The 27,556-nt window shown below is 37.2% G+C and overlaps 4 protein-coding genes and 1 long non-coding RNA gene across 5 annotated transcripts in view; all 5 read left to right on the forward strand.

Annotated features, from left to right (window-relative positions):
- Window positions 1-1,491, forward strand: part of LOC110045598 (uncharacterized) — a 1,876-nt gene extending 385 nt beyond the window's left edge. Inside the window, exon 1 of the mRNA XM_020751196.2 lies at window positions 1-1,491. This exon is cut by the window's left edge and continues 385 nt beyond it. Coding sequence (XP_020606855.2) covers window positions 1-175 — 175 coding nt within the window. The 3' untranslated portion in view covers window positions 176-1,491.
- Window positions 1,492-3,367: 1,876 nt separating this feature from the next.
- Window positions 3,368-7,205, forward strand: LOC149110774 (uncharacterized). The gene is made up of 2 exons (XR_016207761.1): window positions 3,368-3,638; window positions 4,002-7,205. It is a non-coding gene; the product is annotated as an uncharacterized LOC149110774 (long non-coding RNA).
- A 227-nt stretch (window positions 7,206-7,432) lies between these two features.
- LOC110066411 (uncharacterized) lies at window positions 7,433-12,875 on the forward strand. The gene is made up of 4 exons (XM_089292328.1): window positions 7,433-7,473; window positions 9,373-9,611; window positions 11,081-11,203; window positions 12,434-12,875. The coding sequence occupies exons 1-4, from the start codon at window positions 7,433-7,435 to the stop codon at window positions 12,523-12,525; spliced, it is 495 nt and encodes a 164-aa protein (XP_089148454.1). The 3' UTR covers window positions 12,526-12,875.
- Window positions 12,876-12,960: 85 nt separating this feature from the next.
- LOC110045597 (uncharacterized) lies at window positions 12,961-14,945 on the forward strand. Its single transcript, XM_089291265.1, has one exon. The coding sequence runs from the start codon at window positions 14,052-14,054 to the stop codon at window positions 14,445-14,447; it is 396 nt and encodes a 131-aa protein (XP_089147391.1). The 5' UTR covers window positions 12,961-14,051; the 3' UTR covers window positions 14,448-14,945.
- A 1,480-nt stretch (window positions 14,946-16,425) lies between these two features.
- On the forward strand, window positions 16,426-27,051 carry LOC110045608 (uncharacterized). Its single transcript, XM_089291182.1, has 8 exons — window positions 16,426-18,226; window positions 21,333-21,586; window positions 21,732-21,846; window positions 22,425-22,547; window positions 22,963-23,046; window positions 23,528-23,561; window positions 24,223-24,358; window positions 25,692-27,051. The coding sequence occupies exons 1-8, from the start codon at window positions 18,148-18,150 to the stop codon at window positions 26,217-26,219; spliced, it is 1,353 nt and encodes a 450-aa protein (XP_089147308.1). The 5' UTR covers window positions 16,426-18,147; the 3' UTR covers window positions 26,220-27,051.
- The last annotated feature ends 505 nt before the right edge of the window (window positions 27,052-27,556 follow it).

Consider the following 27,556-nt stretch of genomic DNA (forward strand, 5'->3'; position numbering starts at 1 on the left):
GAGAATCGGTATCATTGGTAACAACGAACCTGAGTGCGTAAGCTGTGACTCCAGAATCGGGTTTGGTTCAGGTGGGAACCCTGATGACACCAACACGTGTGGCATTAATGCGCGAGCCGCACCAGATAATGGAGACAAGCACATCAAAGTCATGGGATACATATTGGTTCAGTGACATTGCTTTACACACCACCTGTCTTTCCTGTCTCGTTGTGGTCTTTACATCATCAATCTGTATTGTTAGTGATTAAAAGTGAAATGATCTCGATAAAAGAAAACAAACAAACAAACAAACAAACAAACAAAAAACAGTTATAAATAAGTTATAATAATGCATTGTAGGAATCACCATCTATCGGAAAGCATCACGCCAGGTAACTAAATTTGTTCCATGTTGAAATCATCGTTTTGTGAGTTATGATGACAAGCTGTTAGAGAAAACCGATCCAACCGATAAACGTGTGGTTTAGAGTAATATATCCAATGTTCTGGATCATTCGTTCACGCAGCTACCCGTTGAAACCTAACTCCGAATCTGCCAACGAGAAATCTCGCCACTGATCGTGCAAAGGAAGGGTGTGTGGATTTCTTGGGGTGTTCTCTGTTCGACGATGTGCTGACACAGGCTGTCTGTATTATGGTCGCATGTCGGTAAAAATGTGACGTAACAATGGGCGGAAATCAAGAGACTGAAGAGACTATGATCATAGTCTCTTAGTGGAAACAAAGAAGTTTTGTTCTTGTTGCTACTTAAGAAAATAATATGTCTAACGGGTTATGTTATGGGGACTCCAGTCTGACTTAAGAGTTATTTTCTTAGAATGTCGAGAATCGAAAGATGGTGACGAAAAAAACGATTTTGTTTGTTTCGTTTACTTCGCCAAAACATACCTTTGAGTGAATGTGTTTAAGGAAAATAGTTTTAAGTTCCATCGATTGTTTTTACAGGCAACATTTAAAAAAAGTTTGAAATTTGCACATAAAGGCAGTTTTCGAGGCTTAAAATGTTCAAAGTTTCACGCTTCTTTACGAAAACAGCGGGGCGTAAGAACAATTCTATGAAAATTAACGAAGCTTAGCACAAATATTATTTCACTCTTATACTTTAAAATCGTATAATAAGTTTCTTGAAGTTTTGTTTGTAGTTTTTTTAGCTAACGTATTTGTGTAGCCGCAATTTGTGTCTCTTGGCGAGGGAAAAACAACTTTTAACTTTGACGAGAAATGGCCTCTATCTGGTATATACCATTTGGTCAAAATATCAAGGAAACCTTGATTATTGTAGAACTAAAATTTTTCGTGTGAGCGGAACATTAAATTACATATGTGATGCATACTTGCGTACACCGGGTTTAATAGCGGGGCTTTGCTACATGGAACTATGCTATGAAAGTTACTGACAGAATAAAAGAAGAGGGGAAAAGATGAAGTAGTGAATAACTAATCAGTGAGCAAACGAACGAAGGTACGAACAAGCGAACCAAAAAAGAAGGAATGAATGGATGAACAAACGAACAAATGAGCGAATGGAAGAATTGCCTCTTATTAGTTTTTTTTAGCTACGTTACGTTTTAAACTCTTTACCCTTAGGTTAAAAGGCCCTGAAAGCAGTCATCAGGTTTTCATATTTCTATGGCAACTCGATTGTCTCTTGAAAATAATAACCACAAAAAAATTTTTGTCAATTTTAACACTTTCGTGATTTGTTTTCCTGTACTATTCAATCAGTTTCTAGTATTCATTAGAGTGAAATAATAATAAACTACTAAATGATTTATGTGTGCTACTGATGGTTTGCTCAGTCTTTAGGCTCTTGCATCTTTATTGGCGAGTAGAACAGTTTTGAAAGTCGCCTTGGTAGCAGGCCGTAATACAAAACTCTTTTAAGGGTTGTGATCGAGGCTAAGTCAGAGTCGCTGTTTTTATGTAGGCCTTTAAGTCAGTATGTAATATTTTGACAAACATCAAAACAAATACTTCGCGCGACTCCATGCTGCCTCTTTGCAAATTAATCAGCATTGAGCGTTTGACCCATAATCTTTACGTTTTATCTATTTCGCATGGTCCTTACCTTATTTCCTCTTCTTAATCTCACAAGCTTTCGGATTTTTGTTTTTTTGTTTTTACATTTCAATGTGGATCGATCTTTTTTAACATTTTATGAAAACCATGAAAAGCTTATCATGAAACTCAGCTAGGAACATTGAGTTGAGTAGTTGAATTCCTATGTTAAGTAACTGATCCTGGAACGCACTGTGTTTTTAAATTACTTGATGACCACATAAATTAGACTTCATTCATAAATTAATGCCGTGAAGGTTCACTTGAACAAAGCAAATCACAAATCAGGTTTTTTTGGCTTTTTTTTTTTTTTTCTCTTCATTTTTGCTAGTGGAAATGATATGAACATTTTTTACCTCTTCATAATTGTTTTCAATCACTGGCATGAAAAACAAAACAACAACAAAAGATATACGGTCAAAACATCCCTTAAACAACAAATTATCTAACCTTCTAAGCAGGTGTCTTTGATATCAGTGGTATTTAGATGCAGGATTAATCGGCCTCCCATTATTTCTTAGAAGCAATTGCAACAAATCATAAAATACAACACTTGCAAATTAATATTTACAGTTTCCCGTTGCCTTTCAAGGTCAAACGCCGACGAGAGGAAATTAGTGTAACTGGACGTTTTCAGTACCAGGCCTTCCATTTTCGTGAATTGGACAGGCATTTTCGTCTTTTTCTCGTGTTGGATTTTAGAGGCAAGGAGTTCGGAAGGTTAGCATTCCTTTTAGTTGTTGGCTCTTTAAGGCTGCCTTGTTTTAGATTACGCCAAGCTAAGTTATGTTTGTAAGAAAGACTCGACGAATAATAAGTCATCGATTTCTCTTTGTGTGACCCATCTCGTCTGAAATGGTTAACACAGCACGAAACCACAAATTGGACACTACGGGATACGTAAAGTTCCGCAAAGTTAAACTGACTAGAGACACGTAAAGCTGCGCAAAGTTTGGTTAGTAAGAGGAATCAAGTTCGTTTCGGAAAAGTTTTGGTGTATTCAGTGGAGAAAGTCCCGAGACCTTCAGACAAATATCTTTTCTCTGTGGGATGAGTTTAACTCCGGAGCCCGCAGGGCAACGAAACTCCTAAATAACGGGCCAATAGCTTCCTCAGTCGACTCCCTGTCATCATATCAACATTGCATTACGCTTGAACAAGAAATCACAAAATGTATTCCGGAAAACACTTTAATCAAATTTTTTCCTGGAGGTTACTTTTGAAACGAAATTGACCTTGAATGTGTTTCGAAACGACTTGTGACGAAATGAGAGAAACGACCTACATCAGCATTTTGAGTGTCCGACCTTCAACAAGCACGGATCAGCGGTTTTCCACATTAGATACCAGGTTCTCTCGGTTCTCGCGCCATTTTTTTGGCGTCCTTTTTGAAAGGTGTGAAATGTTGAAGCTTGCACCGATCTCTTGGTCCTTTTTCACTGTTTAAAAACTCTACTTTGGCGGAAAAAAATCAGTTTATCTTCACTTCTTCTCTGTGCACGATTTCAAGCAGTTTTTGGTGGCATACAGCTGATGAAAACATCGATACATACGGAGGTACGAGTCAACAACAACAGGTAAAACGTAAGCCGTTGTTGTCTTCCCGGGTTGTCTTGTACGTACGAGTAAGTTAAGCTTAAGTTTTCAGGGTAAAGTTCAGTTGTAATGTCTGCTTAAGATGTATGGAATTGCCTCTGGTTGTAAATGTTTCTTTATCAAGCAGAAGTTATACATTGGAAGTAAATGTAACCTTGTTTTCAAGAGGGACAGCAATGGGAATGATGGTGAATTAAACCATTAAATCAAACTACTGTGTAAAATTTACTGATTGATTTATTACGATATTTTCCTTAGTACTGCAAGCTTGATTTGAGGTTTCCCAGTGGGGATTTACACATAAACTTAACTAACCTTTTATGCGTATTGTATTTTAATCATAGGATGAAGTAAAATTGGTAATGCCTTACATGTATGTATAATCCCTGGCCTCCTTATTTGAAGAAAAAAAGGAAAACCTGTGAGGAAGAACCCTGGCTTACAAGATACATGTATGTATTAATGACTATTTAGGGAGCCATGGAGGCTTTTTAGATTTATTTTTGTAAGAGCTTTTGAAAAATTATATTGGCAGGTAAATTTTGGCATTTCACTAATCAGTCTCTGTATATTTCATATGTAAACAAGGTGATTTGCATATCTGTTTTCAGAGTGCTCAGTAGTAAACTAGAGCGTGATTATAACAGATGACGAACTGAGCAACTGTAGATCTGACTTGACATTTTATTACTATTTAGTTTCGTAGTACACAACTTGTGTGCAGCACTCATGAGATAAAATTGCCAAATGCGAATTTACATCATTACACTAATTTGAAATATACATGCAACCGTTGGAAATATGATAGCTACAATAAGTGAACACTTTTACAAAAAAAAAAAGGAAAATTGGAAATTATAGATAAACACTGTTACTATTGTGTAACAACAGAAGTTTTAAAGGTTAAAATTTAGCATTTTTCCGGAAGAATTTGTTTGCATGTCTACATGAAGTTATCAGTTCATTCCATTTATTCAGAGAGGCTAACTCAGGTTTACAAAGGTACTTCTCCCAGAGGCATAGGTTACATTGATTTGAATTGGGTTATATGGGGCAGCTTGCTTTAAAATCTTTCAAGTGACTTTGAACTTTGATTTATTGTCAAAGTCACTTGGAGGCTGCCCCATGTAACCCCGCTTCAAATCGATGTAACTTACGCCTCTGGGAGAAGTACTTTATTATTTGTAAACCTGAGTTAGCCTCTCTGAACAAACAGAATGAACTGATTAGATAACTTCATGTAGACATGCAAACAAATTCCTCCTGAAAAATGTTTAATGTTAAATTTTAAATTTTAAATCTTCTCTTGTATTTCAATAATAACAGAGTTTATTCCTAATTTCCAACTTTCCTTTGTTTTGTAAAAGCATTCGCTTATTGTAGCTATCACATTTCCAATGGTCGCTTGTGTATTTCAAATCAGTGTAATGATCTAAATTCCCATTCGGCAATTTTATCTGATGAGTACTGCACACAAGTTGTGTAGTACGAAACTAAATAGTAATAAAATGTCAAGTCAAATCTACATTTGATCAGTTCGTCATCTGTTATTTTATATATACATTATATTAAGGTACATGTAAACCCTGTTTCATTGATGACCACTACAAATTTCAAGACAATTTGCTATGGTAATGTCAAACTACAGTGAAACTTTGATATAATGAAGTGCCAAGGAATTGGCAAAGTATGTTCACTATAACAGGGTTTTGTATCAAGGTTCTTTTCCGTATAGTCTACTATTACTGGGGCCGTAAAAATCATTCGTTATACTGAGGACCTCGTTATATAGAGGCTCGTTAAATTGAGGTTCCACTGTACTAACCATATCCCTTCCAAAGGTAAATATTGAAAATTGAGTTTTATTACTCATTTAGGTTATTAGCCTAATGAGGAATTTGTTTGCATGTATCTAATCAGTTCATTCTGTTTGTTCAGAGTGACTATTAGCCACTCATTTCAGGTTAAGAGCTGAAAACTCTCTCTTCTCTCAAAGGCATCTTAAGTATGTTTTTGCATGCACTAGAAACCCAGGTTCTTACAGTGTAGCTTTCCAAATGTGACTGTCAAACTTTTTGGTCATCAATCCTGTCAACACTTAGTGTTGATCTCAGGTCTTGGTTTGAATTTTCAGCTCTTTGTCTTGAGGCTACCCTATATCTTTCAGAGTGTCTTGCACCCACGCCATTTAGCATGTCTAATTAAAGCCAATAAAGCTGGCTATCAATCTACACGTACATGTATACCAAGAATTTGGAAATAAAATGAATTATCAATTTTTTCAGGGTTTCTCTATGCGAGCATCCAAATCACTTTTTGAAAGCTAAGTCAAAGTGAGTCTGCCTCAAATTTTGGACAGTAGCTAGTTTATCATCCATGTCTGTTAATTTTTATTTTGAAATATTTTTTTCTCTTAGAGTGATTTTTGAATGATCACTCCACCATTCTTTAATCCTGTTTTGGAAATGTTCTGTAACTTTTTACTGCGATTGAATATGACAACACACAGGCAATTTTGTTTTTGTGTTTTGTGTCCAGAAACTGAGAAACAAATTAAATTAACAAGAAACAAAGTTCACTTTGACTTGTACATGTAGCTTTCAAAATGTGATAATAATAATAATGGTTTGGACGCCAGCACTAAAATGTCTAGAAAAATTTGGCAATTCATTTTATTTGAAAGTCCTTGGTATAGTTTGATAGCCAGCTCTATAAGTTTTAATTTGATATGGGGTTTACATACAATGTCTACAGATTAAATCGGATGCACTACATCCCTTTTGTGTGAGACACCTCTAACGGTATATGGTAATGTTAAGAGGGTTCCAATTGTTGAACCAAATAATAATGATGTTAGAGTGGTTTTCAATTGAGTGTCATAAAACCAAAACCAAAACCTAAACCAATTACTTACCAATTAGACTTCTCAGCTAATCTCGAACTGTAGTAAAACCAAAACCAAAACCAAAGTAATTGTCTAATTACTTTCGACACTCAACTGAAAACCGCTCTAAATATGCAAAGCAGCAATTCATTAATTCATCCCTAATTCTCTTTCGTAACATAGCAGCATCTAGTTCTAAAGTTTGCATACAAAATGTAAGTGTTTTTTTAGACTGCTTCTCAGATGGTTCCGAACTTCTGCTTTTTCGTAATATAGCAGCATCTAGTTAGAAAGTTGCATGCAAAATGTTATAGAAGTGGTTTTTTAGACTTTGCTTCTCAAATGCTTGATTATGCCTTTTCATAACACAGCAGCATCTAGTTAGAAAGTTTGCAAAAAAAATGTTATAGTGTTTTTTAAAGACTTTGCTTCTCAGATGGTTATGCTTTTTCATAACAAAGCAGCATCTAGATATAAAGTAGATGCATACAAAATGTTATAGTGTTTTTTTAGGTTTTGCTTCTCAGATGGTTCCTTATACTTTTTCTTAACATAGGGTCTTGGCAATATAAATTCTTCCATAGTTTGATGAAAATAAACATACACGAACAAGTAACATAAGTTTTATTATTTCAGTATTAATAAAGTATTATTTGAAATGAAATGAAGATGTCATAACGGCAGTTGTTTACTTTTTGTTGGGATAACATGCATATTGTCCTTGTAATTTTCTTTCTTTTGGGTGGGTTTTGTTAGGAATCCAAAGGAATTTAAAAGTGTGTTACACTCGGCAGTTTGAACACAGTTTGGGCGATATACAAGCTTTGGTATGGGTCCTCAGTACTTCACGTTGGCGTCAGTATTCAATCACGAATACGTTTCATACTTTACATGAATCTCGTGTTCCAGTCGAACAGGAGACAGGAATTGAAGTGTGTCGTTTAGAATACCTTAAAACCTCACGTACAGTAAACATCTCGCAAGCGACTTGCCGACGCATGGCTAAACACAGAACTTTTCCTTGAAGAAAAATATAATTAAACGTGAGCAGCGCCCCATAGAAACTTTGATAAACATTTCTTTGGCTAAAGAAAGAGCATTTTACTGTTTGAATGAACGGTTTGTGTCAAATATAACCGGAGATATCATTTTTTCGACAAGGTCTTCGGAACGCTTCAGACAATAAACATCTCGGAAACGACCTGACGACGCCTGCCGAAAACACAGAACCTTTTCCCGACGTAAAAATAACTAAACTTGAGCAGCGTGCCATAGAAACCTTGATAAACAATTCTTTGGTAAAGGGAAGAGCATTTTACCGTTTGAATGAACGATTTGTGTCAAATGAAACCGGAGATATCATTTTTTCAACGAGGATCTTCAGACAATAAGCGCTTCGCAAACAACTTGCCGACGCGTGCCGAAACACACAACTTTTCCTTGAAGAAAAAATAACTAAACGTGAGCGGCGCATCATAGAAACTTTGATACACATTTTTTTCGTCAAGGAAAGAGTATTGTACCATTTGAATGCATGATCTGTGTCAAATATAACCGGAGATATCATTTTTTCGACTAGGATCTTCAGAACGCTAATTCAGACAATAAACATTTCGCAAACAACTTGCCGACACGTGCCGAAACACAGATCTTTACTTGTAAGAACATAAAGTTCACGTGTTAAAATAGGGAGTTCAAGCGACTGTATCAATTTTCTTCCCATTTTTAGTAGCTTAAGATCAAGTGTCGACAAACCGTAGTTTGTCGGTGAATTTGCGAAGTGATCGAAATATGATAGCTTTTATTGATCGGCATGACGTTTTAACAATATGCAAATTTCGCTTTGAAGCCATTTTCATTCTCAAGAAATATAATGTCCTTTGTTTGACTAACAATGCTTCACATAAAGAAACTTGTGGGAATGCATAACAAAGAGACATATACGCGCGTATATACGCGTATATATGCGCGTATATACGCGTATATGTGCGCGTATTGACATACGCGTATACGCAAAATACGCTCGTATGATACGCGTATACGTAGTTCGCTTATATCTGAGCTGCACTGTATGCCTCAGTATTCGAACATGAACACGTTTCATACTTCGCATGAGTCTCGTGTTTCAGTCGAACACCACAGAACACTTGAAGTGTGTCGTGGAGAATGCCTTAAAACCTGACGTATGCCTCAGTATTCAAACATGAACACGTTTCATACTTCGCGTGAGTCTCGTGTCCCAGTCGAACACCACAGAACACTTGAAGTGTGTCGTTTATAATACCATAAAACCTCACGTATGCCTCAGTATTCAAACATGAACACGTTTCATACTTCGCATGAGTCTCGTGTCCCAGTCGAACACCACAGAACACTTGAAGTGTGTCGTTTAGAATACCTTAAAACCTGACGTATGCCTCAGTATTCAAACATGAACGCGTTTCATACTTCGCATGAGTCTCGTGTTCCAGTCGGACGCTTCGGAACACTAGCGTGTTGTCTGAATAAACTACGCGGTAGCGTATATTACCTGCATAAAACCCGTTCTTGACGACGCAATACATCTTTGGCTGTGAAAAATGTGACATAACTTTCGTATTCATAGCGTGCGATTCTCGAAAATTAGAGCATACTTGACGTATTCATTAGTATTCGAAGACGTTCACGTCAGAAGTGGCGTCGTGCATCGCGTGTTCCAGTCGCAAACTCTCGAACAACTGAGAGTATTCGAAAATGTTCGAGTCATAAATGATCGCTATATCTTCGAAGAACATCTAATGCAACATTAATCTACCAAAACGTGGCCCGTATGATTTATCGAACACTTCGAGTTATTCACGAGCATTAAATTTGAATACGGAAAAACAGGCCGGATTCCTCCAGAATATTCCAGGTGTATTTCGAGTCAGCCGTAATCGAATACGTCAGAACATTGCGGCATACGCGGCGTGCGCCGATCCGTATTCGAGCGAATTCGGGCCCGAATATTTGGCTTTTCGCGCAGTGTTTACACCAAATGGATATCGTTGTTTGTATCACACAGGATTCACGGGTCAGGACTGCAAAATTGGTAAGAGAAATATAGCTTCATATTAAAAAAGACCGTTTTCATATTATGTCAGGGCGGCCATACTGATGTTAACAAGCAATACAATCTCCCTTCTTTTGGAAAAGGAATCTTTTCGTGAGTAAACACTTCCTACCGTTTGAGAAGACCAACTTAGATATCATTGCCATAAGCGACAACTTTCCAGTTACAAGATCCAAAATATTTATTATCAGATTGATGGTAATGATAGTTATTAATGCGTATAATTTTGAAGTTTTCAACGCTTTTGGCGATAAGTTATTTCAAAGGGTCACTCCGCGGGATGAACATACAAACCCAGTTCTCATTACTGAAACCCATCACCGCCCTTTCCACTTAATTGTCTATCTGTATTTCGATTTGGTCGCTAACTGGGTCTGGATTTTTGGCGTCTGTTAAAATTCAATGCAGGAAACACTATGAAAAAGAATACGTACAACTGCAGCGGGGCACGAGACTTAAATGGATCATCGGTTGCAGGGAGTTAAAAGAAGCGAAAGTAAAGAGAACATGCCACGATTAGATCGTTTTCATAACCGACGCAGCAACGGTCTTTCATTAAAAAGAAAAAGAAAATGAATAAATAAGAGTTTGTAAAGTGTACGACATATGAGTTGCAAGCTATCTTTTTTTCCCTTTCTTATTTTACAAATTGCATCAAAAAAAACAATGACGTAGTAGCCTCGAAAAGATTGTATTCAAGGACAGAAGACAAAGAATGATAAAGAACGTCTTTATTTAATTATATAAATGTACAAGTGATACATTTTTTATGTAGTTTATCAATACACTTTCTGGAATGTTGACCACATTCGTAATAGACAAAACAGTCGTATGTTGTAAGGTTGATCAATCAATCAGATAACTTTACGCCTCTGACGAGTTAGGACTTAAATGAGAATCGTTGTCTAAAATATTTGCCTCACTACCATAAGCGATACAGTTTCTGATGGAGCTACAAAGAGATTAATACTGAATGTTGAAAGGGCACAGCACGATTAACTGTCCCAAGGAATTTGAGCGCAATGTATCAAATACCTTTTGTGCGACGAGGGTTTAAAAGCTCCAAATTTTACAAAGAATGTATGAGCTCATTAGCGCTTTTGCCACACAGAAATTTTGATGTTTTTGAAAACCAATTTCTCTTCGAATATTACACCCACAGAGCCAAAAATTTCACCACTTGCTAAGTTTCACAAGCTCTTTAAGTTTTTGTAGTAAAATTGTGTCTAGGATGATGCCTTCTATGCGCAAAGTGATATGTTAATGAGGAAAAATGTAAACAATGACGTCAGCAAAGATTCGCCTATATTACGGCCTAAACGACCAACTTTGGGCCTATCAATAGACTTGCAGTGCCACATGTACATGCATCCCATTAATTGATAAATTCCTCCTTAAAAAGTACAAGCTGATTCAATACAGTTAAATGAATGCAATGTACTTCTTAGACATTGACGAGTGTGCTGCAGGAACATCCACTTGTCACGCTGATGCTGATTGCATTAACACCAAAGGATCTTACAACTGCTCTTGTAAACCTGGTTATCAAGGAGATGGGAGGAAATGTGAAGGTTAGTTTTTGCGCCGTATGACAGTCACGTGTTAAAATGATTGTTGAAGAGAAATGCATATCTAATTTGCCTCAATAATAGCTATTATTTACATGCTGGGGATGTTTTGCTTTAAAAGTGTCCAACATGTTATGTGGGGACCCATTAGAATGAATGAATTCCACAGGTCACAAATTTTGCTATTTTGAAAGTATCACTGTAGGAAATTGTGTAAGTCACATTATTTTCACATTTTGATTTGATCTTAGCCTACGATTAATCAACTGGAGGGCAGACATATAGATGGGGTCATTAACATCATTCTATGTAATAGATCAAAGAAGACGTCAAAATGTGGTAAGAACATCAGTGACACTCTTATGCCCCTTTTTTGTTCTTACTACATCTTGACGTCAAATGTGATAAACTGAACAGACCCACAGCAACATGGAATCTATTTGTTAAATTAACACATTAAGCTCATCTCGGTTACGAGCTGCCAGGGTTACTTCCACAGGAATATGTTTTTCGATAATCGCACAACACTCTTCTAGTTCAAATTAAATCTAGCATCAAGCACCTTTCATTGATAAAGCTTACATAAATCGGCATTTTATTTACTATTTAGAATCTCCAGTTTTAATTTTGTAAAGGCACAAATAATGACGTCATAATATGGGGAATTTAAGCCCTTTGCTGTAGTGACCTAAGAACAAATGTTCTCTCCTTACAAAGAAAAATAAGTATGCAATATTTTGTTTTAGATATTAACGAGTGTATTGCGGGAACATCAAAATGTGATGCCGATACTCAACGTATTAACACTAAAGGATTGTACTATTGTATTTGTAAACCTGGTCACCAGGGAGACGGAAACAAATGTGAAGCTTAAATTTTTTTGGTACTTTACAATGGCGCAAGCACTTCAGTCTCTAATTAATATGCAGCGAATAAAACTTCAATTCTGATTATATAAGGGCTTCTCACAGTTATCAATGGCTGGAAATCTACGTAGAGGAATAGACTCGTTAGTGCTTATGCCAATCAGATATATTTTCAGTTTTTAAGCAAACTTACGCTTTAATTAATTAAATTAACAAGCGGAGAGCTATTGAATTTGCCGATTGCTCACTTTGACAAAATCTTTAAATGTTTTGCCGCACTATTATCTGCCTGGGTAAGACGCACGCGCATAGTACAGAGGCAAAAATGTAAACGACTTTGAAGTAACGCAGATTTCTCTCTGTTCAGATGTTGATGAATGTACCGCAGAAGCACGCAACTGTTCTGCCGATATTTCCTGCAACATTACCAAGGGATCATTTAACTGCAAATGCGAGTGAATCAGTCTTAATTAGACTGTATTTTACATTGGCCAAATGGTTGCAGCGTTGGATTCCCGATTAAGATATTTTTTACCTTTTGAGAACCGGACACTACGAAAAAGTAAAAGGTGAAATCACAGAAATGTAGGGAAAGGAGAATGGTCTTAAATGAGCAAATGCTGAATTTTCGTCATTTTTTTTTCTTTTCTTTTTTTTTTTTTTTTTTTGTTCGGGCGTTGTTTTGATTACTATTAAGAGTTTTATAGATGTTATAAATAGATGCCTTTCAACTTCTCTGTACGCAGATTCCCCTTGCAAGGAACTCTACGACTTGACTTTGTAAGTGATAAATATATTACCTCTGACCTTTACCAGTGCGAAATTTTGCAACAGCGTAGTAATACTAACAAAATATATGGGTTCTCTCGTGATTCGTAGGAAAATTTGGGCAGACTAAAGCAACCGCGCCCCGAATTAATACTTGAACAGAGTGTAAACACATTTATTATAAAATTAGATATTCACCAGGAAGGATGTCAGAAATGCTATTCTTTATCCGACCGTGAGATAACTGCCAGTCTTCAAGTGATTTTCCTTTGCTTACACAAAACATAAGTCTTAATGCAAATTAGTTAAGAGACTCTTGAAGTAATTTTCGTCGGGAGAAATTTACCACTTATCTAGCTCTCCGGGTAAAATTTGTGGGAAAAGAAAATTATATTATAGGCCAAAGCCTTTTCAATTCTTTAATTTAGAAACAGGGAAAACAAACCTTACCACTTTGACGTAGGATCCCAAAATATTCCAGTCTACTGGGTCATGAATGGTTCTGGAATGGGGACATGTGGTGGAGGTGGATGGACTCTGGTGATGAAGATTGGCGGAAGAAAGGTGTTTTATCCTCTTTGTTTTAGTCTTGTTGGTGCTCTTGGGTTATTCTTCTACTATAGTATTTTACACTGTTTTAGGAGTAACTTGTTAAAAGTTAAAGATTAAAGTTACTGCAGTAATTGTACTCGCAGTGAATACATAGATGTGAACTACATAGTAGAAAGTATTTGTAAGCGGTTGTATTGTTGTATTCGAATATGGAGAACAATCTCGCTCCACGTCATCACATTACTAAGTTCATTTGGTTCGATTTTGTTCTATATGATTGAGCTTAACTTGCTCCACGAAAAATAGAAGACATTCCTAACTTTGGGTTTAGTCCTCTTCGAGATGTTAGGTGAGGGAATGAAGGTAAACTTTGCATAGTGTGATAATTTTATACGGGATAAAACCCGAAAATGCCAACTCTTGTGTAGAATGATTTTCTTTGGCATCGGAAAGACCCTTAGCCAAATGCTGGCTGTCTTTTTTTTTTTTTTTTTTTTTTTTTTTCTTTCTTTTCCTCTCTTCTTTAGCAAACTTTTCACTATAATTCCAATCTCTGGAGCAACAAAGAAGCATTCAACATTGTGGGAGGGGAGACTGGGTTTGATACACAAGAGACCAAGCTACCGACATATTGGAAAACTCCCTTTTTCAAAATCTGTCTTGGTATGAAGATTCCAGGCGAGGAGACAACGAATTTTATCACCATTAGCCAGGCCGCTGATTCACTATATTCTCTGATTGCTAACGGGCAATTCCGGGCCATATCACTGGGTCGTGACACGTGGAAAACTCTACTTGGTACACAAAGCTCCTTGCAGTACAATTGTAACAGAGAAGGGTTTAATGCAGTAAGTGACGATCCGGACATGGCTAAAGCTAGAATCGGTTTCCTTGCAAACAATGGAGAAGATGAATGCGCTACCTGTGATTCAAGACTAGGGTTTGGAACAGGAGGGATTCATGACGACTCCAACACGTGTGGAAATGAAGTAATCGGAAACGCTCAACCAGATAATGGAGAGAAGCACATCAAAGCCATAGGATATATTTTAATTCAGTGATCTCGCACGCTACTCTTGAAATGACGGAATATTGATTATATAACTAGGAAAGTGTCATTTTTCATACCCTTTAATTAATTGAGTAGTTTTCTTATCAGTATTCACGAAGTCGATACGCCATGAAAAGCAACACTCCATGTTACCATATTATTGTGTCAACAGAACGTGCAAAAATGAGCCCGTTTTACAATGTAGAGACGTCACTATTCGTCATTAGCACGCATCTCACGCTATCAGCTCAATTGTGTACATGTTTATATGTTAAACCATCGAACAAGTTGTATTTATCTGTCTCTAAGTCTCTACCCCAAGGCAATAGCTTTGTGCGGAGGTATTATGTTAAAAGTGCATTAACAGTTATGTTCGGAATCAAGTGTGTACAAAGACAAAATAATTATCGCGAAGCTTAAGGAAACTTATGTGTAAAAAGCACATCAACAAGTGTGTTCGAAAATATAAAATAATTATCAAGGACCTTAAAAAAAAAAAAGCAAACAACTATTTTATCTTGAGTCGTTTGCAAACATTAAGACATCAAGAGCTCTGCAAGGCGTCGCACTAGTTTGCTGAAGGGATAGGTAGACCATGATGAAAACAAATTGTTTGGAATAAATGGCTACAAATGTGACGAGGTGGGGTTAAAACTTTCGCCATCGGTAAAAACTAAGATAAAACATAAAATATGTTGACATTCTGCGGGTCGGTGACCAGGGAGCTCTAGGTGGAGGGGAAAAGAACAAATACGTCTTAAAGGCCTACTCTGGGACCTTAAGTCGCCTAAAGTCGCTGCTGAATACCTGAAAAGTTCTGCTTGCGATCATGGCAATAGTAGAAGGGGGCCACGTACAGGAGATAACCAACCTTTTGTACATAACTGGGATACGCACCCATTTTTCATCGGTCATCTAGGAGGCTTCCATTGTTGCCACATCAGAACACAACCCGCAAACTGACGAGACATAGGAAAGGCATCGCGATATTATAACGTTATGCTTTCGGTTTGTTTGTTTTTACACACGAAGCTGCCATGACAGCCTTAGCTTCGAGTTTCTTATAAAAGGGCTACGGTGTACTCCACGGAGTGTACGGGTAAAGCCTCGATTCTCCGTCGCTTTGGGTGTTATCGTTATCCTAATTGCTTGATACTAATTTGGGTATATTGTATCATGGCCGCATCACAAAATATTGTAATATGATGTAGGCTACGCAACTATGAGAGATAAAGGAATTAGTCGCGCTGATTTTGTCTCCTTTGTCTTTTTAACCTCACAAGGCAGGAAATTTCAGGCCTTAATCCTTGTGTATAAATGCTTACATAATTTAGCTCCAAGCTATATTCAAGATCTCTTTAATTTTAAAGTAAGCTCATATAACCTAAAGGGGTCCGGTACAATTTTGGAGTTGCCTAGATACAATTTGGAATGGCGGCATAAGTCCTTTTCCTTTATAGCCGCCAGGATTTGGAACTCAATACCTCCATTTGTAAGGGTCGCTAACGATCTTTTAAATTTTAAACGATTACTAGGTAATTATTTTAGGTTTAAATAACTCATTTCTTAATTTATTTGTATATAACTATTTTTAGGCATTTATTGTATATTACATATTTACATAGATTATATAATCCTTTTTTTTATATACAATTTTGAGTTCACGCACACGTTTTAACGAGCGCTTGCACTCCTAGGTGTCACGTGGTTAAATAAAGTATTGATTGATTGATTGCTTGCTTGATTGATTGATTGACAGGGATTAATCAAGGCACTCACCTTTTTTCGCTTTTATTTCCACTTTCGGTTCCTCAAAGGTACAAACACTCTTCTTAACAAGTCGTTAAGAATTACACGAAAGTGTGCTCCAGCATTATGCAATAGCGTGTGGTAACTCTTAAAGAAAGAAAAGGAAGGGGGAAGAGAAAAAAATATATATTGTAATAAATAGCATTCTTATTTTTTTGGTAGAAATATAAGTAATGTGAAATTATCAGCGTAGTAGATAAATGTTGTACTGTAGCATTGCATTGTAAGTATTTTTCATTGTAAGTAGTGTTTTTTTTTTTTTTTGGTCTGTTGGTGTGGAAATAAAGTTAATTAAAAAAAAAATGTTCATTGCTAGTCGAATTGGTGTATTTTTAGTTTGTCTCCTGTTGATCTCGTGATCATGAATGTACAACAGTCAAGGTTAACCCTCACATGCTCGCACTTACTTTTGTTGTTCATCTTATTTTGCCCATTACTTACAGTGTACTTTTACTCACGCAGCAAGCGATAATTATCAAGGCCGAGACTTGAATTATTCGCTGAAGCCAAGTACAGGGACTAATGAAATCGCTTTTCAGCTGGCCTGTTAACTTACTGACAAGAATTTTAAAAATGTCCTCAATGAAGTTGGTTGTGTGGCTATAAAAACAGCCAAGGATAGTTTCATGTCTTCCATTTCATTCTATTTTTGTTTTGTTCTCTGATACTAGAAGCCAGCAGCTCCCTGGAAAAGTTCCTCTTGAAGGTGTTCAGCACAAGAATGACTTCTTCGAAACGGCAAAACACAAAAGACATAACGGACGCCCTTGGAAACCAAAACAATAATTAGTGGTCCAACTTTTAGTATAAATCTATACATGCGCAACGCAGGCCCTGGTTTGTGATTTCAAATTTAAAAATTCTGGCAGACCTTTTTTCAAATTTTGCCGTTGTGTCTAAGTAAAAAAAAACAAAATAATTATTTCAATTTGATCTTCCTTCCCATCGTGGTGTTCTAAATGGACTTCGCGAGTACTTATTCCTAATTTAGCACAATGTTTATGTGTTTGTTTAATTTTGAACTCGTTTGCTTAAAAAAAAAAATAGAATCGACTATTCCAAACGTAGATAACATAAACATGTAAAAAAAAGATCACTTATTATCCGCGCGATGGCTTTAGAAGTAAACAATAGAACAACACAGTGAGAATCGCGCCATTCTCCTCGGATGGCTTCTTGTTAAAATTAGTAAAGATTTTCTGCTGAAGTGGTCAGAATTTAACATTTTAACTGCAGATTACATATCAAACGATCACGGAACATGCTTGCTTTAATTAAAACTTACTTCGCGCGCTGAAAAAGCTTATTCATAAATTTTTGATAAAATTCAGTGTTAGTTCTGAAACAAAGTGAAGTACAGTGTACTTTACGAAGTTTGCGATCCATTTATTTATTTATTTATTTATTTATTTTATTTTGATTTTTTCTTTCTTTTTCTTTTTTTTTTTTCCATCTATCTATCACACCGGTGATTTTTTTTCTTTTTTCTTTTTAAAAAATAAGGAGAACAGGTGCTTTGGATGTTAATTTGACTTTGGTCAAAATTTAATTCCATTCGCCTCTGGTGGTACAAATTAAGGCAAACTCGAAAATTACTTCTTATACATGTATGAATATTATATTTGTATTTGTATTTATATTAACGGTTGCCTGATTCTTAAAACAAAAAGAAGAGTGATATTTTTTTTACGACACAAAGAAGAGTTGTTTGGACTATTGAGCGATAAATTAAAAAGACTTCCATTGTGCATGTTGGTTTCAAATTAACAAAAGAATTGAAAACTGAGTAACTGTGTGAAGATTTGAAGAATTGACGACTGTTGGTGTTTTTGGTCACCGTTTCTTCTCGACGTCAAATGGACGGAAGAGGTTCTTGTTGATTTCCTGTCTTCTTTTCAAATATGCCATCAATTTTAGTCTCCTGCAGCTGTATTTTCATCCTCTCATTTTGTCTGATTTCCGTGGTCCGAACCTCCGAAGGTTAGTTTCCTTTGAATTAATTGATAAAGGTTTTTTTGGTTGCCTTGTTTATAACTGCCTATCTATACTTATTTAAGCTAACTGTGTCCAGAAATAATTGCCAGTTTCGACAATAGACTTTCTTAGAAAAAAAACGAATCTGTCCAGTTTTAGATTCCAAATGTTTCTGTTATACTGTGATCTTCTTACAACGTCAACTGGCTAAACAAATATTACAAGTGTGTTTTGGTCAGATTTCCTCAGTCGAATCTGGGCTAAAACCCTGAAGAAAATCAAACCAGCTACAATGAGAGGTGTCTGAACATTTATAATAAACGACGTCAGGTTTACATTAATATTTCCAGGCCCGCGTCAAGGTAACTCCTTCTTACCTTGAGAGAAATATACAATCATACGCGCCCTTTCTAACTTCCAGTTGATCCTTCATATATCAATATTTAAAAGGCTTGTCGCGTAACAAAGGATGAGGCAAATTACGGGCCTTCAGCGACTGGCCTTGAATGTTTCAGTGAAACTCATCCATTATATCCAATGTACAAATATCACATTTATTGGGAACAAAGCACTGCGTTAATTTTGTTACAACGAGCTGAATATTTTACATGCAAAAGTTATTATTTTTTCAATATTTTACAGGTATAACAATTGTATTCTGTCAAAGTTTGACAGATCGAGTTATTTACTCCTGCCAAACTCCGGAATGTGCGAAGCGTGATATACCCATAGTTGAAAGCTATTTCTTCAGATATGGGAGGTGATCTGGGATCAAGTCTAATGATAACTCAAAAGTACTATCATCAATGTAAAAACTTATAGAATAAAATTTGTGGGCACTCTCCACTGCGCGCCGTACCGGAGCTCCACGAATTTGCCAAATATTCGCCATTTTGATGGTCAAAAAAGATAACGGCGGTGCACTTACAACCATTACGCATACACCGTAAATTTGGAAATAAAATAACCACCCCTACTGGTCAAGTTGTTTTTGTCTTAGTCTCTCTGTAAAAGCGTTTCCGAAGCTTGTTAGCTTCTTTTTTTTTTCCACCATGCGGTAACGCAATGTTTGTTTCCAAAGATTCACTTGTTCGTGGCACTTAAATTGAATTAAGACGAGCCCAGCTGGCTCTTTTGTTCAAAACCTTCTCTTGTCTAGAATTTCCGTAGTACCCCTAAAAATTTCCATGGGTTTATTGTCGCTGAGGGCACTATCGGAAATAATTTTGTTCCAAAATTCAAAATGTCAATGTGGAAAAATATATCGTACATATAGGAAATATGCATACAAAAGCAATTCTCAAAATTTTGAATTTTCAGTAGGGTAAATTCCCTAGCCTCGTGTCGAAAATGATGCTCGGGTGCTCCACCTTAGGGTCAAATGTTCCTTCTCGTGTAGAACAGTTAAAGAAATCAATTATAGAACAGAAATTTACGTGGTTTGGAAATGCTACTTTTCACAAACTTTGACATTTCAATTAAAGCACACGGCTTCTGTCGGCCCTTTAATTCCAGCAACAACAAACGGACAAGATTTTTCCTAAAATTCCTCTTGTGTCTTCGCCATGATTCTGTTCAACGTAACGTAGCTGTAACGGAATTTTTGTTCAAATTCCACCCCACCAAACCGCAGCGCACCGCTCCCATTTCGTGCCAAATTCCTCACACCATACTGAAATTTTGAACAGCGTTGTCAATTTCCAGCGCGCCTGGTCACATTAACGAGTTAATAGCCCAAAGCATGTCCGGTGAAGGTTTTGATGTTTCAGTTCGATCGATACATTTCTCATCAATAATTTTTTGCAGTGTGTGGTGGATTCAGAGAATGTCAAAATAGGGGTGAGCAAGGAATTTTCAACCTTTCTAGCGAGACATTTTTTAGTCACAAAAGCAGTTTTACAGTCGTTTGTGTCTTTTGACAAGAAGGATTGGGAGGGGCATTAAAAAGAGGTTAAAACCTTCTTTAATAAGCGGAAGGGGTTCTGTACACGGTGGCCTCTGAAACAGAACTCCAAAAACTTTATATTTCTTGTCAACATTGTATGGCACCACAAACACAATTTTCGGTCTAGATTAATCAAACTTTGCAACACTTTATAAAAAAAGAGCTCACATCGATGATGTTATTGTTGTAATTACATACTTAGCTATCTGCACCTCTTACTCCAAGAAACATGTTGAGCGACTTTATGTACCGAAATATATGCGTTGCACTGCGAGAGAAAAGCATGGCTCTCCTTGTCCCAAGGAGATCGGCAAGGAGTCTGTAACATTTCTTAAGGAGAACAATTACTTTACCTAGCCGACTTTCTGTGCAATGAGGCCGAATGAACTGGGGGAGAGATTTTCTATCTAACTAAATTAGCGCGCGTGAAATTAAAAGCATATTGCATTTATATTGCATTTATACTACATCCTGGAAATGTTGCTTAGGTGTAAAACTTGTTTTATTTTGGAGAATTACTTTTACATGCATAATTCCTAAGTGCAAGATTTATTTTTCCCCACTGACATTTTGCATTTTGAAACAAAATTATTTCCGATAGTTCTCCAGGGACAAGAAACCGATGATAGGAGTGGGATCAGGGCCACCTTAAATTTTCGAAAATATAAAGTGGCTCTGAACCCACCACACAGAACTTTTTTAAACTTTGTAAAAAGTTGCATCTCACCATGCTTGTCACAATTTGATCATAAAAATGGGGTCACCTAACTCCTTTTCCAGTTATAAGGGCTTGAAGCTAAAATTAAGGATGGTTTTACCACATCATACTGTTGCTATGGTAGTTTACTGTGCCACAAAACTGACACCAACATGTTCACCAATTATTGCGTGCTTGTTTATACTCTATACTTTTATTTATTACTTGTATTTTTAAATTTATATCTTGTATTTTTTTTAAATTTTACCTCGTCACTGAATGGGCCACCCTGGCTAAATAAAGTTTACCTTTACTTTTACCTTTACCAATTATTAAGCAGGCTTTTGATACCACGACTATGGCATCAACCGATAAAGATTAGATTTACTGAGCCATCAAAATGTATGTATTGGAAAGTGCTGGAAAGTGTTTTGAGCCACCTAAAATCCTTTGCAGATTTACTTTTTCAGAAGAGTGTCGTCTTTTGGAATTTAGAGCGGCCCAAGTATTAGAGGGTAAACGTCTGAAAAACCACGTGATTCGCATCGCTGAAACCATGGATCAGGAATTTTGTGGTGCGCTGTGCTTCATGGAACATAATTGTGTCAGTTATAATTATATAACAACAAGTGAAATTGGAAAATGCGAATTAAATAATGCTACGTACGAAGGACACCAGAAAGATCTGCAGGAAAATCCGGACTATGTATATCGGGGAGCAAAAGTAATTTTTCTTTTTCAGTTCAATGCCTCTTTGTTGTTGTTGTTGTTGTTGTTGTTGTTGTTGTTGTTGTTGTTATACGACAAACATTCACACCGCTCACGTTTCGTTTATTTTGCAATTGATTCCTTTTTTCTTTCCGTTTAAGAATCCTCGTGCCAGTGGCCCTTGCTCTGGTGAAATGATTTGTCAAACCGGTTTTACACACAGAGGATATCGTTGCATTTGTCCCTCAGGATTTACGGGTCAGGACTGTAAGACTGGTGAGAAAACGACACTACATTTTATTTTCTCTCTAACCAACTGCCTAATGGCTGCAACGGCCTTAGAGATGTAGTTGTTAATACATCGCGATGACCGTCATGTTTGTTTGAAGTTTTAATAGTAGTTTACATATGCATTTCATTCATTGCATGATTTACCACATTTGCAATATAGTACCAACCCGGTATCACAGAGGTAGTGAGTTTGAACTCCGTTAATTAGAGCTTTGATGTTTCGCGAGCTAGAAAACAGCAATTGAATAACTTGTTCACACATCTCAAACTCCATTCATTTCACAATGGTTAAATTCTCCACTTGGATGTTTCGGTTGGAAATTCTGGACTACCAAGCCAAAATTGTCTCACCATTTACATTCTGACCAAAATTTCCGAAATGTTTGGGTCAATGGCAAACAGCCATAGCGGCCTTTTATTAAACACAGACAGTATCCCTTAAACTCAACTTTGGGGCTCTCCCAAGACGACTAAGAACAGTTCGATCTTTTTGTTTTGTGACAACTCTGTGAACGATATTACAAACTTAGTCAATGGAGCTAATTAAATGTAGTATGTTTCAGACATTGATGAGTGTGCTGCAGAAACATTCAGTTGTGACGCAGATGCTGAGTGTAGTAACACCAATGGGTCTTATACATGCTCTTGTAAGCCTGGATATCATGGAGATGGGAAGAATTGTGAAGGTCAGACTTTTTATCGTTCTCCTAATTCAAGAGAACCAGGGTAGTACAGTATGAAGAAAAAACGCTGTTGTACTGAATCCACTTGGTTCGTTACAGATTGTGCCACTCATTTGTGGGGGGCTGAACACATATCAAATTGCTCAAAATTGCTCAAAACTTAATCCAGCGAGATAAGTTCTCTAATCAGTATTAAACTTCGTCGTTTATAGAGCTAAATTATCAGAAATTTTGAAAGACATCCTATCGGGAACGAGAAGCAATCTGGGTAGGTTATGTAATTCTTAATATTACAAATATTGGAACTAAATGGTTTTTATTCGCAGTAACAGCTACGACAGAATTTTGAAGTCAAGAAAGATGATACATGTATATTTTTAAGAAAATTATTGGTTTTGTTTAAACGACCATTTCTCAGATGTCGACGAGTGTAAAGGAGGAACACACAACTGCACCGCTGATGCTCTGTGCAACAATACCAAGGGATCGTTTATTTGTTCTTGTGAGTAGGATTCAAACCATTTTTGTTGGGGTCTTTTGGTGTTGTTTATTTTAAGATTATAGCTCATTCCATTTGGAGATTAAGATACGCGATGACGTTGCTATGGACTTCTGATCGAGAATTATTTTGTGTTTTTCGGGTTTGTGCGAAACACTTTATAGTGCTCCCTTCTATTCATGAGTATAAGTGGGTACTAGCAATTAATTTGCTGGGGAATTTCAGCAAAAAAAAAAAAAAAATTGCTGGGTTAACCTACATTGGAGAAAAGAGCGGCCTTGGGTCTCCTAATGCAGCAGAGGACGGAGTGGAGTACCGGCCGGGTTGTATTTGCTTATGTTTTTGTTTTATTTTTCATGTGGACTTAAGGATAGCAGTAAGGAGCCTCAGCCTTTTTTTTAAAACAACACTTCTTGACTTCTTTTTGTTTTTGTTTGTCTGTTTGCATGTTTTTTTTTCTTTTTCTTTTTTCTTTTCTTTGCAGATTCGACTTGCAAAGAACTTTATGACGGGTTTTTGTAAGTGACATTTAGCAATTGCAATAGAGCGACTTCAAATCGAGTGTCGTAAAACCAAAACGGGAGTAATCACCATTGCCAGTTATAAAAGGCACAGACAATCTAATGAAATACTCAAAACTCAGTGTAATTACACCGTCAGCATCGCTGACGCGCAAAGCGGGAAAACGTGCGCGAGCGAGTGATTATTGGTTATGAAGGTTCTACTTCTGTTTAGCTGAAAAAGTGGCGCGGGTTTTTAAGTCAACCGTCTGGCGTGGTAATACAAAACCAATTACTTTCGAGACTCAAGTGAAAACCGCTCTATTACCTTTAGTAACATTAAAGTGCAACGAGTGAAACTGCCTAAAAGTATATAAGCGTTTCTTCGCTTCGTCATATTCAGCAAAAAATGTAAACGGAATGAAACGAGAAAATTTACAACAGGTACTTACAAAGAGGCCTAGCGACGAAAGCAAAAACGACAACAGCAACAAAGGGTTCCGTTTCCTGACCGTTAGATAATACAAGTCCTTGCAGAAAACGTAGTAGACATTCCTTAAGTCTTAGTTGGTCGAGAGTTCCCGTGCAGAAGTTAGCTGGTCGTACATCTCGAGCAATAACATCCTTAAATGAAAACAAAGAATACAATTCGACTAAATTAATCGTTTCTAAACATCAGGACCAAGGAAAACAAAGCCTACCAGCTGAAAGTGGGATCCAATGAAATCCAAGTCTATTGCGCCATGAATGATACCATGCTGGGACCTTGTCGTGGAAGCAGATGGACACTAGTCATGAAGATTGACGGAAGAAAGGTGAAACATGGAACAATACATTTTTTTTTTCTGGTCGTCAAAAAATCTACAGTTGCTTCCACTTATGTGATATAAATGTCAAACTATATACTCTAATAACCTATACATAAACTTTTCTGAAGCCATAAATTCTACGGAGGAGTTCATGCGAGGATTCTTTTTTATATTTTCAATACGTAGTGTACCGATATATAAATTATTTCGCACACGTACACTGCAATCGCACCTCTCCTTACAGACTGGCGCTTCTGTATTACAGACAGTTCAGTTGGTCCTAAAGAACTCAGAATTCGTACAACCTTTTTGATCTCTATAAAAATCACCGACATAATAGGAAACCACGCTCTATCCCTTAGTTCTGCGTATTAAAGAGATTCGATTGTATTAATTTTAGGCGGCTCCCTATAGTTTTGCGATTGTACGCGCGCATAGGACGAAAGTTCAAGTAATCTGCGCGCGTGTTTTTTTATTTTTATGACGTCAACATGAAGACAAAGAACAAAAATGACAGTGAATTTTCTCGCGTTTCCTTCGGTGAATTCTTTTTTTTTTTAATTTGGCCCAGTTTTAACCACATACAATTCCTATAAAATACCCTATTTTTGTCAAAATCTGTCAGGGCCAAATATATTTAGAACAATGACAAATAACAGAATATTAGCAAAACCGTCTGAACAACCTTGACTTTTTACGAATTCAAAATGTCAGGCAATATCATTTCCATAATGTGGCAAAGTATTAAAAAATGTCACCGAACGAAAGTATGAATATTAAGGAGTTTAGGCCAAAATGAGGAATATATCTCCTCATGGCGGCCGAAAACCAACAGAAACATCTGTCACTGAGTTTTGCTACAAAAGCGTGCATTTATCCCTCGAGGAACTCTGAAACATTAAAATAATACTTTTTGTAAAACATGAACTGTTCAGAGAGCCAAATTCCCCGAAATAAGTCACTTTTTTAACCATCGTGACAGCTCTCTAGACCGTCATGTAAATGCCGCATTACGCAAAAGCTCAGAAATTCAAGCGTATTGTATCACACAACCACGGATCCATTCGGAGCGAAAATTTGTATGAACATTAGTTTCCAGCTGCTCTTATACATCATTAAAGTAAAATCTCAGGAAGATCAATAGTTTTGTAGTTTGAATTTCAGTGACTTCATGTGAAAGCCAGCTATAGGGAGGGTGTTCGTAAATACTCTAGGGAACCACCTTAACTGATGATTCCAAAATGAGCTTTCAGTGTTGATTTCAATTCATTTTGAAAAGGCTATGCAGCAAACAACTAGAGATAGCTGGACAAAGCTAACGAGTTTGTGTTTCTTTCAGCGAACCTTCCACTATGATTCCGATCTTTGGAGCAACATAGAAACTTTTAACCTGGAAGGAGGCGAGACTGGATTTGACACAGAAGAGACCAAGGTACCGACCTACTGGACCACACCGTTCTCCAAGATCTGTCTTGGCATGAAGATCCCTGGAGAGGAAACAACGAATTTTATCGTCATAGACCAAACGGCAGACTCGCTGTACTCACTGATCGCTGACGGGAAATTCCGTTCCACATCAGTGGGCCGTGACACCTGGAAATCGCTGCTTGGTTCCCAAGGCTCCTTGCAACGGAACTGCAACAAAGAAGGTTTTAACAATGTTGATAATTTAAACGCGCGTACTATTAGGGTGAGAATCGGGATCCTTGGTAACAACGAAGACCAGTGCGCCTACTGTGACTCAAGAATCGGGTTTGGCTCCGGAGGTCACCCTGATGACACCAACACGTGTGGCATTGACGCGAAATTCAACTCAGATAACGGAGACAAGCACATCAAAGCCATGGGATATATCTTGATTCAGTGAGACCCGCATGCAACTTATATTTCCTGTTTATGTTCATTTATTTTTTAAATCATTATTTGTGTTTTTTATTGTCATGAAGCCGTTGGAAAAAAATACATAAATAAAACCGCAACCCTACAATACATTAAGTCAAGAATCTGGGATATGGCAGACGAATAACATATAAACAACCTCGACAATAGTTTAGTGTGTGCAGCTTTTTATAACTGACAAATGTTCTACCCAAAGTTATAGAGCCTTGTATAGAGACGCCAGGCCTGTTCCCCTCTGAGGTGCACAAATATGGCGGCCGTAGAATAAAAGAAACATCTGTCATAGAGTTTTGCTATTAAGGGGTGGTGAATGGTAAATGCGAGACTTTGCGAAAAAAAAAAGAGAGACTTGCGTTTTTCTTTGCGAGCCCGAGACATTTTGACTTATTCAATTGTGCGAACGAGACTTCAAAGTGTTTTAAATGCAAGCTCGTGGGAGGCGTGGTGGCCTCATGGTTAGTGCGTTCGTCTCCGGATCGAGCGGTCCGGATTCGAGCCCTGGCCGGGGACATTGTGTTGTGTTCTTGTTCTTACTTTCACAGTGCCTCTCTCCACCCAGGTGTATAAAAATGAGTACCGGCGAACTTAATGCTGGGAGTAACACTGCGATGGACTAGCATCCCATCCAGGGGGGAGTAGAAATACTCCTAATCGCTTCATACTACAGAAACCGGGATAAGCTCCGGCCTGGTGGGCCACTTGGCTCGTATGCAGACTTTACCTTTGAGACGTTCAGGTTCTAAGATATTCAGATGTTATTTAAGCTTTTATCAAAAAAGAAAAAAAAAGAAATAAACAAATCGGTACTTCGCGGCTCTCTTAGCCTTGAAAAAAATCAAGAATGCAAGGCAGCTTCGTGAAAAAACAATTAAAACTGCGAGACCCATGAAATTCGGCGAAAATTCTGCGAGACCCATTCGGCACCCATCTATTACGAGTGTGTCTATGAGAGAACTAGGCAGGAGACGGTACACTTCAAATCACCATATTTCTCAAACTTGGTACTTGGGACAGCTCATTGTCACTTTTGACGGTATATCCGTTGTGGTAAAAAAAATGGATAATGCAATTCAAGAGTTTTCATCGGCTTAGCCATCTTTGTATGTACCATTATACCATGATCTATAAATAAGTTAAGCGTACGCGTAAAATATTTGGGGCGTTTTCATTTATATTCTATTTCAGTTTCCAATATTTTCGGGTGGTTTTTAATAAAACAATTATTCCACTCGCGCTTGTTGGATATGAGATGATTATACCCAACTCGGCGCTACGCGCTTCGTTAGCCATCAATCATCTCATATC

Source organism: Orbicella faveolata, unplaced genomic scaffold (assembly GCF_042242905.1).
Source record: "Orbicella faveolata isolate gen_17 unplaced genomic scaffold, um_ofav_v1 contig_24, whole genome shotgun sequence".
NCBI classification, from domain to species: Eukaryota; Metazoa; Cnidaria; class Anthozoa; order Scleractinia; family Merulinidae; genus Orbicella; species Orbicella faveolata.

What these genes read in the sequence shown, in the direction of transcription:
- LOC110066411 (XM_089292328.1), top strand. Translation starts at nt 7,433, where the DNA reads ATGAATCTCGTGTTCCAGTCGAACAGGAGACAGGAATTGAA. An exon ending in AACAGGAGACAGGAATTGAA is followed by an intron (nt 7,474 to 9,372) that starts GTGTGTCGTTTA and finishes GAACACTTCGAG; the next exon opens with TTATTCACGAGCATTAAATT. An exon ending in GGGTCAGGACTGCAAAATTG is followed by an intron (nt 9,612 to 11,080) that starts GTAAGAGAAATA and finishes TGTACTTCTTAG; the next exon opens with ACATTGACGAGTGTGCTGCA.
- LOC110045597 (XM_089291265.1), top strand. Translation starts at nt 14,052, where the DNA reads ATGAAGATTCCAGGCGAGGAGACAACGAATTTTATCACCATTAGCCAG.
- LOC110045608 (XM_089291182.1), top strand. Translation starts at nt 18,148, where the DNA reads ATGCCATCAATTTTAGTCTCCTGCAGCTGTATTTTCATCCTCTCATTT. An exon ending in CGTGGTCCGAACCTCCGAAG is followed by an intron (nt 18,227 to 21,332) that starts GTTAGTTTCCTT and finishes TTACTTTTTCAG; the next exon opens with AAGAGTGTCGTCTTTTGGAA. An exon ending in ATGTATATCGGGGAGCAAAA is followed by an intron (nt 21,587 to 21,731) that starts GTAATTTTTCTT and finishes TTTCCGTTTAAG; the next exon opens with AATCCTCGTGCCAGTGGCCC.